The sequence below is a fragment of the Hyla sarda genome, chromosome 11, assembly GCF_029499605.1.
Source record: "Hyla sarda isolate aHylSar1 chromosome 11, aHylSar1.hap1, whole genome shotgun sequence".
Classification (NCBI taxonomy): Eukaryota; Metazoa; Chordata; class Amphibia; order Anura; family Hylidae; genus Hyla; species Hyla sarda.
The window spans coordinates 24497647-24512751 of record NC_079199.1 but is presented as its reverse complement, the minus strand read 5'-3'; the positions used below and the strand labels follow the sequence as shown (position 1 = coordinate 24512751).

The window sequence follows — 15105 nt, the reverse complement described above, 5'->3', positions numbered from 1 at the left end:
CTCACCCTTTCCTGCTTGGATCCCAGTGCTAAATTGTGTACATTTGTCATTCAGAGCATAAAGGTATTTAGGAGGGTGAAGACATGTATGCTACGGTTTAGCACAACCTCTGACTCTTGAGCTTGAAAGGAAAACATTATTTCCAAACTTTGCAAACAACCATTAGCTGAGGGACAGGTATAATGTATCTGTAGATCTAAACATGATATAGAGGTGACAAATTCCCTTTTTGAAGGGTTTGTTGAGATTAGGAAAATCTTTTTTTTTTCTCCATAAACCTCACCACCGTGGGCTGTCCAATAATACAGTTTTAACATAATTTACTAGAAGACACAGTCCATAGACAAAAACCAGATGGTTTCTAAAAGTAAAACAAACCTTATGTTATTCATGAACAACTGCAAGGAGAAGCCCTACTCTCAAGCTGTCGCTCTTGCCTGGTGGGAGGAGGGTGTGGCGAGAGTGATTGAAGCCACTGCCTCCCCTCCCTTATGAATGGATACATGACACAGTGCACCCCCTACAAAATTATTTTTTTAGCTCTATGTTAGAGCTGAGGGGAATAGCATTAGAATACTGTTCTTCTGTCAAATCCTGGGGCCAGCGTTTGAAGCCTCAGGACCAGATGGGTTCTTTTCTTTATTTTAGTATAAAACAGAGGTAAAAGCTCCTCTTCACCATTTAAAGGGGTATACCAGGCAAAACCTTTTTTTATATATATATCAACTGGCTCCGGAAAGTTAAACAGATTTGTAAATTACTTCTATTAAAAAATCTTAATCCTCCCAATAGTTATTAGCTTCTGAGGTTCCTGTCTAACTGCTCAATGATGATGTCACGTCCCGGGAGCTGTGCATGATGGGAGAATATCCCCATAGGAACTGCACAGCTCCTGGGACATGAGAGCAGTTAGACAGAAAACAACAACTCAACTTCAGAAGCTAATAACTATTGGAAGGATTAAGATTTTTTAATAGAAGTAATTTACAAATCTGTTGATATATATATAAAAAAAAAAAAAAGTTTTGGCCTGGAATACCCCTTTTAAGAAGAATCTGACAGATATTTCACCTGCACTAAATCCAATATACTGGGTTATAGTGCGGGTGAATAGCTGTAAAGAGAAGTCACTTACATTTTAAGTTTAGATATTTTCGGAGTTCTGCCTGTTACAATATCATTGCCATTGCACTCGTATGTGTAATGGAGGCAGGGAGCTGTCTCGCCCAGCTCGCCTGCCTTATTGATATTCACTCCTGGCCCTCCCCCTTCCATGACAGCCGTGTGTATCGAGCAGAGCGCTCACATCCCTCGCAGGCTCTCACATCACAGAAGGAGACGGCTCCCGGTCTTCCTTGCGCACAGGAGCACAATAGCACTTAGATTGTAACGGGCAAATCTAACTTTAAAATGTAAGTAATCTCTCTTTATAGCTATTCACCCACACAAATATATTGGGTTTAATGCAGGGAAATTAGCTGTCAGATTCTCTTTAAGGTAAACATTACTTTTAAAATGAATAGTTAAACAACGTAGTAACTTTTATTTTTTTATTTTTTTAACAGAGGAAATGCAGAAGATTTTAGGGTTGGAGCGGCAATTGTTGATTCATTTGAAGACCATGAAATACAGGCAGGTCATCCACCCAGCTCTACAGCAAGGTAATACGAATGCTTGGTTGAGTCAAGTGTTTTTAAAACCATTAAACTATTTATGGTTTAATGTGTCTACTTAAAACAATATTACATCTCCATACAGTGGGAATAAAATTGAACATTGTGGATCCTTCTATGAGCATTGATCTGCGGTATCTAGGAGTAGAGCTTCCACTGCTTTATATCACCAGTGATACAAGATATGATGATACAGGATTGTATGGACAAGGTGAGTAGCATTTTGTCACAAGCAATTATGGGTACAGAAAAGCCTATAAGAAAAGCCTGTAGTAATAAGAAAGGATACTTATCAGTTTATGTGCACAATATTACCGTTTAACGTGATTTTTATTGTTTTTTTTCCATAAGAATTAAACAAAAGGAACATTTCAGCAATGACTTTAGAATGTAATATAGAACAAATTAACATATATTCATCCATATAAAGACAAGGTTATTAATAATGCATGTGTTGTAAAAATGTTGCATTATATATAAACATATGATCGTTTATGTCATAACATCATTTAGCCTAAGGATACTAAAAGTTTAACATAAAATTAACTGATACAATATTCAATGTCCATTCCTCGTTGCACCTTCTATTTTTTTTGTCTGTAGCTTCAGGATTGCCATTTGTGTCCAGGACTGGGAAAACCACTGACTACACAAAGATAAAAGGCTGGCGAGATAAGTTCTCTACAGAATCGGCAACTTCATCACAAAAAATTAAAATTGAAGGTGACTGGGGTCATTTTCTGGGGTTGAAACTCTGCCATATAAAGTTGTCATTAAGAAGAACATGTGTGTAGTATACAAATAGGAAACTGAGGTTCATTCACTTATATTCACTTTATCCTAACATTTCTAATGGTATTTTGTAAAGACAAACTTTTGGGATTCCTCCATTTATCAAGTCAAAAGCATTTCTGAACACATAAGAAAAAAAAAACCAAAGGTTCCATTTCACAAAATGTGCAGGGGTTAAAACAGATATAGAGAATTCACACTAAATTGGGCCATAAATTCTATAGCCATAGGACGATAGACTACATAGATAAGGGTGAGTAGGGGGGAACAGGGGTGAGAATGGTGATGGAGCAGGACATGGGGAGATGTAGGAGAGAAGACAATCCACCTACGGGACCATAGACTACAGATAAGGATGAGACGGGGGAGGGGAGCAAGGGTGAGAATGGTGTTATAGCAGGACATGGGGAAATATAGAAGAGAAGACAATACAGTACAGGTTATGGGATGTTTTGATAATGGACTAAGAAGCTCAAATCCACATTAAGTCCTCTGTATTTTTAATCTTTGAGTCATAAAAAAAAGTATTATTTTGGCTTCAAATATCTTTCTTTCTTTCTTGGGTGTTTTTGAAGTTTCCTTTCAGAATCTTGATTTTAAGGTCACGTATGTATTGACCTGTTTGGGTAAAATGGTGACCAACGGGGTGCAATAGTCCATTTCTTTATGGTTGTTGATGGAAGATCTGTGTAGGTTTATTCTTTTATTGAGTTTCCGGCTGGTTTCACCAATTAACATCCCATGTCACACTTGGAGCATTGTACCATGTAGACAACATTCTCAGTTGTGCAGGAGTTTAGCCCCTTAATGTTGTATGTCTTGTTGTTGTGGGTGGCCTCAGACTTTGTGCAGATGTGTTGGCAGAGTTTACAGCGAGGTTTGGTGCAGGGTTTGGCCTTTATTGTCTGTATATGATGTTTCGGTGGGTAGTTTCCTATTAATCAGCTTTTGTTTTAAATTAGGTGGTTGTCTGAAGGCCAAGATGGGTGGTTCCGAAAATATTTCTTTTAGCATCTAATCTTCTTCAAATATTGGCTGCAGGTCCTTGATGATTTTGTGTATTTCTTCAAGGACCGAACAGTATGTGGCTACCAGTGGTACGCGTGATGAGGTTCGGTTGTGTTGTAGCAAGTGTTCACATGGTGTTTGAAGAGCAGAGTGTATTTTCTTATTGATTATACTTGGTTTTTAACCTTTTTGTTTAAATTTCATCTAGCGTTTGTAGAGGTATGTCTTTTATCAGAGCAGATGCGGTGGTACCTGGTGGCTTGGCTGTATATGGTGCCTTTCTTACGGACGGATGGAAATTTGAATAGATAGCTGGATCGGTCTGTGGGTTTTCTGTATACAGATGTCCTGTAGCGTGTCCTTGTTTATGGTTACAGTAGTGTCCAGGAAGTTCACACTTTCTGTAGAGAAAATAGAGCTCATATAACAAGCTGTATAGATAATTACCGTATTTATCGGGGTATACCACGCACCGGCCTATAACACGCACCCTCATTTTACCAAGGATATTTGGGTAAAAAAAGTTTTTTACCCAAATATCCATGAAAAAATGAGGGTGCATGTGTGCGCGTGTATACCCCGATATACCCCCAGGAAAGGCAGGGGGAGAGAGGCCGTCGCTGCCCGCTTCTCTCCCCCTGCCTTTCCTGGGGTCTAGAGCGCTGCTGTCGGCCCTTTTCACCCCCTGGTTATCGGCGCCGCTGCCCGTTCTGTCCCCCTGACTATCGGTGCCGGCGCCGATAGCCAGGGGGAGAGAAGCGGCGCCGACAGCCAGGGGGAGAGAAGGGGCAGCGGCACCCATTGCCGGCGCCGCTGCCCCCCCCCATCCCCGGTGGCATAATTACCTGAGTCGGGTCCGCGCTGCTCCAGGCCTGAGTCGGGTCCGCGCTGCTCGGGTCCGCGCTGCTCCGCTGCTCCAGGCCTCCGTCGTTGCTATGCGCTGAACGGCGCGGCGCATGACGTCAGAGCGCCGCGCCGTGCATAGCAACGACGCTGGGGACCGGCGTAGTTTCTATGCGCGGCGCTCTGACGTCATGCGCCGCGCCGTTCAGCACATAGCAACGACGGAGGCCTGGAGCAGCGGAGCAGCGCGGACCCGACTCAGGTAATTATGCCACCGGGGATGGGGGGAGGCAACGGGGCAGCGGCGCCGGCAATGGGTGCCGCTGCCCCTTCTCTCCTCCTGGCTGTCGGCGCCGCTTCTCTCCCCCTGGCTATCGGCGCCGGCACCGATAGTCAGGGGAACAGAACGGGCAGCGGCGCCGATAACCAGGGGGTGAAAAGGGCCGACATCAGCGCTCTAGACCCCAGGAAAGGCAGGGGGAGAGAAGCGGGCAGTGACGGCCTCTCTCCCCCTGCCTTTCCTGGGGGGGTATCGGCGTATAACACGCACACAGACTTTAGGCTAAAAATTTTAGCCTAAAAAGTGCGTGTTATACGCCGATAAATACGGTATATTTAAATTTTTTTTACAATATAATAAATACAGAGGAGGAATCAACATTTTTTTACAGATGTGTCTGTTAAAGGAAACTGCATGGGCAGATGTGTTTTTATTGTATTATTTATGTCTTAAGCCAGATGACTTTTAAAACCCCTCCCATTAAATTTATAGCACTTATAGCAATCTATTGACAGAATAAATGGCCACTGATTTTATCTATTTCGCTTTACCGGTTCTGGACGCAGGTTGTGTGGGTGCGCCCTTGCGTTCTGGTAGTTAAGGATGCAGGCTGTACCTGTACGCCCTGGTCCCGTTACCGCTGTTTGAAGCACGCTCACAAGCTGAGCGAGCTTCATACGTGGTGGGTCCTGACTGCTATCAGCCAGGACCCAGGGTTAATGCCGGACATCGCCGACCGGGCCAATGCTCGGCATTAACCCAGTAGATGCCGCAATCAAAGTTTATTGCGACGTCAGAAATGGTAAAAAAAATATATCCCGGCAGCTCAGTGGAGCTGATCGGGACCATCGAGGTGAAATCGCAATGTCCGGATCACCTGAGAGGACAGCGGGAGGGCCCTTACCGGCCTCCTCACTGTCCGATCGGTGCTCTGATGTCCCTAGCCAAGCTCTGCAGGCACTCGTCAATGCTGTTCTATGGAGCAACATTGATCAGTGTATGCAATCATTGCATGGTATAGCCCCCTATATGGACAAAAAATAAATAAATGTAAATAAGCCCCTCCCCTAATAAGTTTGAATGGCCCCCTTTTCCCCATTTTTAAAATAAAATAATGTAATCAGAAATAAACATAATCAATCATATGGGGTATCGCCGCATGCATAAATGTCTGGACATGTAAAAAAAAAATACCAAAGTCCAAAACTGTGCATTTTTGGTCATTTGATATACCATAAAAAATTTATAAAAAGCGATAGAATCCTATTAAAACAAAATGGTACCGATAAAAACTACAGGTGACGGCGCAAAAAATGAGCCCCCATACATCCCTATAAATGGAAAAGTTATAGAGGTCAGAAGATGACAATTTTAAGCATGTAGTTTATAATTTTGTTTTTTGTTTTTTTTTTAAGTAGTAAAAATAAAGTAAAACCTACATAAATTAGGTATTCTTGTAATCTTATGGTCCTACAGAATAAAGATAAGGTGTAATTTTTACCGCAGAGTACACTGCGTAAAAACGGAAGCCCTAAAAAGTTACAAAGTAAAAAAATTTTTCACCCCACAATCAATTTTTTTTATTTTTATTTTTTTTGTTTCACCACAGATTTTGTGATAAAATGATTGAGGTCATTACAATGTACAATTGGTGGTACAAAAACAAGTCATCATATGGGTCTGTAGGTGCAAAATTGAAGGCGTTATGATTTTTAGAAGGGGAGGAGGAAAAAACGACAGTGCAAACACAAAAATTGGCCGGGTCCTTAAAGGGGTTATCCAGGAAAATACTTTATATATATATATAATCAACTGGCTCCAGAAAATTAAACAGATTTGTAAATTACTTCTATTAAAAAATATTAATCCTATCAGCACTTATGAGCTGCTGAAGTGGAGTTGTTCTTTTTTGTCTAAGTGCTCTCTGATGACACCTGTCTCGGGAACTGTCCAGAGTAGAAGCAAATCCCGACAGCAAACCTCTTCTACTCTGTGCAGTTCCTGAGAGAAGCAGAGGTGTCAGCAGAGAGCACTGTTGCGAGACAGAAAAGAACAACTCAGCTTCAGCAGCTGATAATTATTGGCAGTATTAAGATTTTTTTAATAGAAGTCATTTACAAATCTGTTTAACTTTCTGCAGCCAGTTGGAATACCCCTTTAAGGCCAAAATGATTCCTTAAGGATTTTAATAGCCAACATATCGATTTTTAACTGCTTTTGTAAGACTAAAGCACCACAGTAGGATCTGAATTAGAAGCATGGCATGGGAGTAAAATCTTACAGTGAATTTGATTAATAAATGTCATATCTTTTCTGCAGGTGGCCGATCGGAGAGCTCTGTAAAGAATCTCTCAGCATTCTGCAGCGATGAACTTGATGAGTATCTAGAGAATGAAGCAAAATTAATGGGTGACTTCAAAGAACTGACTCAGAATGAGCCAGAATCCTCTATCAGTTATCAGCTTCCTACTAAAAGCAGCAGTTACGTGAGGACACTGGACAGTGTGCTGAAGAAACAAGCACAACAAGCAGTGTCTTCTGTAAGTGGTACAGAACAGGTTCCCTTGCCAAGAAAAAAACGCAAGTATACCCGCAGAGTGCCACTCCCCCCCAAATCAGATTCCAAACCAAGATCTTCAGTACAAGCCCCTCTTATTGTAAAGGAGAAGTCAACTAAACCATACGCTTCAATAAAGAAGGAGCATTCTCCATCACACTTTTTGAACACACTAACGTCCACACCAATAAGTCCAATGGAATACCTTTCCAAGTCCCAGCCTATGTTAACACCATTAGAGGGTGAGCACGGTGGCACCGTGCAGAACAACATAGGGAATTCTGTGGAGGATGACGCTCTCCGAAATTTCCATCAAGTTCAGTTACAGAGTCAGCAAATTGTTTCAAAACCTATTGGGGTTTCCAAAGCTCAGATGAAGCTTATTGATTTGGAAGAAGGTGCGGTCTGCGAAGGAAAGCCACGCACTTATATCACAGAGGAACGCGCAGAGCTTTCTCTCTCCACTCTTCTTACAGCCCAGGTAAGCACATTATGTGGGTGGGTTGTGCTAACATACATAGGCATGTTAAAGGGGTACTCCACTGCCCTGGCATACGGCATACTCCACTGCCCTGGCATTCCGAACGCTTGATGTGGGCTGGGGGGTCGTGACGTCACACCACGCCCCCTAAATGCAAGTCTATGGGAGGGGGCGTGACCCCCCCCTCCCATAGACTTGCATTGAGGGGGCGTGGTGTGACGTCACGACCCCCCCCCCCACAGCGCGCATTCGGAACAAAATGATGGGGCGTGGTGTGAAATCACGAGGGGCATGGCCGCGACGTCACGACCCCCGCATGTTCCGAACGCTGGGGCATTGGAGTTCCCTTTTAAATTTTACTTTCTTTGTGTTAAATGGCCACTATCATCACCTTTTTTTTTATTTTTTTTTTTTTATATTTTGTAGTACATATGTACTACAACATATCTCTAAAATATTTTCATTATAATTTTTTTTTTTTCTATTAAAATGTTTTAATTTACGTTTGAAAACCGGCCACTAGGGGTTCTACAGGCTGGCATGACGTCACACCTGAATTCGGACCAGTGCCGGCCGGGCAATCAGTCCGAATTCATTCAGCCTGTCAATCGCTCCCTAACTGTCAATTATCTTATTGTTTTCAACACAGGGTGCCTCCAGCTGTTTCACCACTACAACTCCCAGCATGCCCTGACAGCCAATAGATGTCAGGGCAAGCTGGGAGTTGTAGTGGTGAAACAGATGGAGGCACCCTGTGTAGATGAACTAAGGGCGGAAGTCGGGCCCCCCCCCCCCCCCCCCCAGCAGGCATCAGTGACGTCGCGCCTGCTGGGGAAGTCTGCCAAAAAGACATTTTTAATATAGTTAAAAAAACAAATTTAAAGCAGGGAGGGGGTTAGGGATAGATGGGCAATAGGCAGGGACAGAAAAAACAAAATATAGGATGGTGGGAGCTACTCTTTAAATGGGGACACTGACATCTTGCAAATAGGCTGCTGATACTGAGCACAGAAGAGTATGTCCCCCCTGCGGCACTGAGTAAACAAACACTGCACTCAAGTACCAGGAGAAGCAGAGGTAGATAAATAATAGCCTTCTAGTGGGGGTAAGAAAACAAACCCTTAGGTCAGCGTCCAGAGACAAGTAACCATGATTAATGGTGGGTCTACATCCAAAACTACTTACACTGGTGCAACAAGAGAACAGGTATGTTTGTGCTGGCATTTAAACTTTTGGACACAAAGTATTAGATTTTATCATTGTGCGCTGGATGAAAGAAATTTTTTTTTCCTGACATATAAACCATCCAAGATGAAACGGCATAACTAACGAACAGCTGCAACAAAAACAAAAAAAAACTAAATGACAAAATAATTTCATGGTGATTACTTGGATAATCTGTTTTCTTAGTCGTGTCATTGGTAAACACGTGCATCTTGGGACATCGCAAATTATTCCCCAGAGAAGGAAATAGAAGCAGACAAATTAAGGCCGTCTAATCCAACCACCTGCAAAAGGATGAGTCTAAGGATGTGAATACATTGAAACTGTGAAGTCAAGACTGGGGGGGGGGGTATTTATCAAAATCTGTGCAATGGAAAAGTTGCCCATAGCAACCAATCAGATCGCTTCTTTCATTTTGCAGAGGCCTTGTTAAAAATGAAAGTAGCGATCTGATTGGTTGCTATGGGCAATTGGGCAATTTTTCCTCTGGACAGGTTTTGATAAATCTCCCCCTAGGTGGCCACCTTACACACAAGGCTAGCAGAGAGCACAGGCAATTCTCTTTCCACTACCTCCCAGGGGAGCAGACTTAGCGGTGCACAATTCAATTGCTGGATTTACCATCTTATGGGGCGCCTGGGGTCTACTTTTAGACTTTACCTCCTATAGCCTTGCAGTTCCTCCATTGGCCATAACATCTTTTGCATTGCTAGTTCTGTGATTCGTCTGCTTGTTTTCTGCATTCTCTTTCCCTTTGGAATGCACAGGAGCGAATGTCCTCCAGGGCTGGCCTATCAGCAAGACTTAAGATTTAGTACACAGCTTCTCCGTTGAGAAGCCTTCACCTTGCTTCTACCACTTTCTTTAGAAATCATACTTCCTGTGGTGTGTGGCAAGAAGACTTCATTCACCAGGCCTACCTAGGATGATTTTCTTCCTCAGGGGTAGCATGGGTCTTTAACTAGTCCTGATTTTTATTAAGGTACTGAACTGTACACTTACCTATGTTTTTCTCTTGCCCTCTGGACTTCAAGCTGGACATCTATAATGTTTTTACATGAAATGTCAAATGGTGTGCACCCCCCCCCCCATACAAACACCCTACTCCTTAGTGGAACCCATAGCTGCTTAATGCTTTACAGTCTGCACCTTTTGAATTCTTGCAGAGAAAAAAGCTCCTCATGCTGACTTTAAAGGGGTATTCAACTGGTGCCAGAAAGTTAAACAGATTTGTAAATTACTTCTATAAAAAAATCTTAATCCTTCTAGTACTTATTAGCTGCTGAATACTACAGAGGAAATTCTTTTTTTATATTTTAACAACTGTCCAGAGTAGGAGAAAATCTCCATAGCAAACATATAACAGAGATGTCAGCAGAGAGCACTGTACTCGTGATGTCAACAGAGAGCTCTGTGTTCCAAAATTGTCTCATTCTAGGGAACATTCCCTTCACAGGGTCAGTGGAAAGTCCTGCAGGCCTTCAAGGCTACAATCGCCTGATGGGTTCAGGGAGCTATTGGTGGGGTATATATCATAAAATATCAGATCATAAAATGTCAGATCATATAATGTTTGGCAAAACCCCCAAAAAATATTATTTATGGGGGAAAGGGAACGGAAAACCACACTTTTTCAACTGGGGGGGCATTTGTTTTTATGCAGTGCTCTTTACTGCACTGTTACTTTACTGCACCGTTACAACTGCATTTTAATTGCGCTGCAGGACGCATTGGAGGTGGGAAGGTAGCTTGCTCAGCTCCCCCTGCCTCATTAATATTTAGCCCTGGCCTGACCCCTTATGTGATGTCAGAGCCGGGTGAAGTGGGGAGTAGTGTGCTTATCCCCCCAGCCCTCATGTCACACAAGGGTGTGGGCTGGGGCGGAATACTGATGAGGCAGGGAGTTGAGTGAGCCGGCTCCCCGCCTCCAATGTACCCTGCAGTGCAATGAAAATGCAGTTGTAACGGGCAGAACTTTGGACCTGCATCACCTAAATAAATATAAGTGACCCTTCCTTTTACAGCTATTTACCTGCACTATAACCCAGTATATTGGGTTTAGTGCAGGTGAATAGCTGTAAGATTCTCTTTAAGAAATTCCTCCCAAACACTGGCTAAGGCAAATCACCACAGTGTCCTGGGAGTGCACATTTCTTATGTTTCGGGACTGAAAATGCTGACAATGGGTAACAGCATGGGGACGTTCAAAGGTAGGTGGGTACATGTTTTTTTTTTTAGGTTCACTAAATGAATCGAGGTGGTTGAAATTATTTATTTTGCTAAAGTTTGAACTAGTTTATGGATCCTTTTATACCACTTTAATGTGATATTAAGGCTCCATCACGTTTCTTGCTATATATTTAACATCATTTGTCATGTTCAGGATTTCACTACAACTAACGTGTGCATTCTTCATTTCCTTCAAGGCTTCACTAAAGAACAAACCTATCCAGAAATTGATCAACAAGAGGATAAACTCGTGCAACTATGATTTTTGCCGTTTAGGTTGCATTTGTTCCAGTTTAGGGTCTACAAAGCACCAGATAACTCACTGCCGCCATGAGACCTGCATGTTTAGTAGTGACTGTCAGAAGAACACGTACAGTGAAAAACATGGGTTTGAGGTTAAACCAAGCACTGCAACAGACGATGAAGCAGAGAGTGATTTCTCTTCTATGCCTGGATATGGTTACACACCTGTAAAGGTAGAACCTGGAGTTGAATCTCCAGATGAAAAACAGATTAAGGAACACCAGGAAACTTCCGTGGATGGCTTCCATGACCGAGCCATGAAAGGCAAAAAGAGAAAATCTAATGAGATTGGTAAGTACTGAAAATCAGTTTTCATAGGCATAGACATCATTTCGACTTTTCACTTGAAAATAAAACAACTAATGGTCAAATACATGAAGTGCTGACTGCCTGTAATGAAAAGTTATTTGCTAAAAGGGGTACTCCCATCTCCTAAAGGGATGGCATATTGCTCTGATGTAGAGCTGGGCGGTATGACCAAATATGTGTATCACGGTATTTTTGTAACTTATGGCGGTTCCACGGTATATAACAGTATTCCTTTCACCCCCCCCAAATCATGTGACCCGCGAGCGCTGCCCCAAATCATGTTACACGCCAGCGCTGTTCTGCTCCCCCCCCCCCTATTAATTATCAGCCCAGCGGGGTCATGTCACCCGCAAGCACTGCCCTCCTCCTTTGTTGCGGGCCGCCGGCGCTGGGATTCTATACTGTACGCCAGTGGTCTCCAACCTGTGGACCTCCAGCTGTTGCAAAACTACAACTCCCAGCATTAGTTGGCTGTCCGGGCATGCTGGGAGTTGTAGTTTTGCTACAGCTGGAGGTCCGCAGGTTTGAGACCACTGCTGTACGCTATATCCCTATTCCTGGGCTGCAAAAGATAAACAAAGTAAACTTGCCTAAGTCGGCCTCACGCTGTTCTTGGGGGACTGGAACGTCTGACAGCCGTCAGCCTATCACCGGCCGCAGTGATGTTCCGCCCCGACCAGTGATAGGTTAAACGCATTGTCATGTAAGAAGCCGGCTTCTTACATGACAGTGAGCTCAGCCTATCGCCAGCCGGCATGGAACATCACTGCGGCTGGTGATAGGCTGACGGCTGTCAGACGTTCCAGTCCCCAGCGTAAGGCCAACGTAGGTGAGTTAAAGGGGTTCTCCGGTGCTTAGACATCTTATCCCCTATCCAAAGGATAGGGGAAAAGATGCCTGATCGCGGGGGTCCCGCCGCTGGGGACCCCCATGATCTTGCACACGGCACCCCTTTTATAATCAGTCCCTGATCAGTCTGATTACCGGCAACCACAGGGCCGATGGCGTGTGACGTCACGCCTCCGCGCCCGTGTGACGTCACGCTCCACCCATCAATGCATGCCTATGAGAGGGGACATGACAGCTATCACGCCCCCTCCCATAGGCTTGCATTGAGGGGCGGAGCGTGACGTCACACGGGGGCAGAGGCATGACGTCACATGCCGTCGGACCTGTGGTCGCCTGTAATCAGACCTGGAGCGAACACGCTCTGGGGACTGATTATAAACGGGGTGCCGCGTGCAAGATCACGGGGGTCCCCAGCGGCGGGACCCCCGCCAATAGGCATCTTAGGGGATAAGATGTCTAAGCACCGGAGAACCCCTTTAAAGTTTATTTTGTTTATCTTTTGCAGCCCGGGCATAGGGATATAGCGTACAGCAGTGGTCTCAAACCTGCGTACCTCCAGCTGTTGCAAAACTACAACTCCCATGCTGGGAGTTGTAGTTTTGCAACAGCTGGAGGCCCGCAGGTTGAAGACCACTGGCGTACAGTATAGAGTTCCAGTGCCGGCGACCCGCAACAAAGGAGGAGGGCAGTGCTTGCTGTTGACATATATGAGTAGCACCCCGCTGCGCTGATAATTAATTGGGGGGAGCAGAACAGCGCTTGCAGGTAACATGATTTGGTGGGGGGGGAGCAGAACAGCGCTAGCGGGTCACATATGATTAGTTCCCCGATGTGGGGACTGCGCAGCGCTGGGCTGATGATTCATTCCCAAGGGGGAGGGGCCAAACCGGTATTGCGGTATGGAAAAAATTCATATCGTGCAGGACAAAAATTTCGGTATGAACCAGTATACCGCCCAGCCCTACTCTGATGTACCATCACTATGATTGTTGTGGGTCTGTTCTTTGGGAAGTCCACTGATACAGAGAATGAATGGTTAGCAGTGCCTATTCAGCTGCATGTTGCCTGCTGTAAACAGAGAATGTGCGGCCAATAATGATGAATTTGAATGACCACACGAATGATACAGCAATCCTTAATGTGACGTGACGTCATGATTGATTGAGTCTTGTAAAGGCTCAGCAAACGAGCGCTGATCAACATGATCAACAATTCTGTTTCTCTTTCCTCACTTGTACTGATCCTCTGTTATTTCTCCTGGAAAAAGAAATGGATAGTGTCTTAGACTATGTGGGGACATCCCATAGTGTTGAACTATTATGTTGATTTTTCTTTTTTCCAGATGACGAGACCTCAGATGTGCGGACACCAGTAGGTTTTCCTATTTGGAATAGATCTGATGTAGCGGATGATCCAGAGCCCCTTTGTATTCCTGAACAGGCTGAACATCCTGAGCTGAAAATTGTGCACAAAGGACATGTGGAGAAGGTCAGGTCTCTAGGGGGAAGTAAACCCGGACGTCCAAGCACTATGGTAAGACACCTCTAGTAGCCTGTCATACCACGCAATTACACATTGTATACATTTGATCATATGAAGCAAACGTCTTCATGTAATCTTCATGGTACCGCCATGTTGTTTTCTCACTGTCTCCATCCATTTTTATCTTTGTGTTGACATACCCACATGAGAACATGTTTTGTGTGGGACAAGTTCCCAGCCCGTTGGTGCACTGTTCTGCCCAGCTGGTCCATGTAACCCGGCCCCTTCATTTATGTTCTCTCCAGCACCAAGGAGGTAGTGGTGCACGCTTGCTCATTGGTCCAGGGCCACACATGATGATAACATGGACATGGTGCCTTACGGTGCCATGCTGGACAGTAAGATAAATATTTATGAAGAGGCCGGATTACAGGGACCAGCGGCTGAACAGAACCCTGCACCAAGAGGCTGGGAATGCCACCATTGCCCCAAGTCCAGTATTTGTATATTTGTATTTACCTTTTTAACTATGCATAGGACTGAACAGTATTAGCAATCGAATGATTGCCATAAATAGTTACCTATGGGGACTATTAAAGTGTAAAAATAAAAGCAAAAAAGTAAATAAAATGACCCCCTCCCCCAATAAAAACGTAAATTGTCCTATTTTCCCTATTTCACCCCCAAAAAGTATAAAAAATATTTTATATACATATTTGGTATCGCCGCGTGCGTAAATATTCCAACTATTAAAATAAAATGTTAATAATACCGTACGGTGAACGGCGTTACCGTAAAAAAAAAGTCCAAAATAGCTGCTTTTTTATAACCTTTTTATTCCAAAAAAAATTTATAAAAAAAGTGATAAAAGTTTTATATAAGCAAATATGATATCAATAAAAAGTACAGATCACGGCACAAAGAATGAGCCCTCATAACGCCGCTTATACGGAAAAATTAAAAAGTTATAGGTCTTCAAAATAGAGGGATTTTAAACGTACTAATTTGGTTAAACAGTTTGCGATTTATTTTTTTTTATTTTTTTTTTTAAGCACAACTGTAATAGAAAAGTATG

At 43.6% G+C, this 15105-nt stretch overlaps 1 protein-coding gene across 6 annotated transcripts in view; it reads left to right on the top strand.

Moving 5' to 3' along the window:
• The window catches only part of MGA (MAX dimerization protein MGA), a 66129-nt gene that overhangs the window by 13198 nt on the left and 37826 nt on the right, over window positions 1-15105 (top strand). For all 6 annotated transcript variants that reach the window (XM_056546670.1, XM_056546666.1, XM_056546669.1 and 3 more), the window contains 6 exons: window positions 1566-1661; window positions 1759-1884; window positions 2277-2396; window positions 6916-7634; window positions 11285-11681; window positions 13891-14081. In XM_056546670.1, coding sequence (XP_056402645.1) covers window positions 1566-1661; window positions 1759-1884; window positions 2277-2396; window positions 6916-7634; window positions 11285-11681; window positions 13891-14081 — 1649 coding nt within the window. The remainder of the gene's footprint in view (window positions 1-1565; window positions 1662-1758; window positions 1885-2276; window positions 2397-6915; window positions 7635-11284; window positions 11682-13890; window positions 14082-15105) is intronic.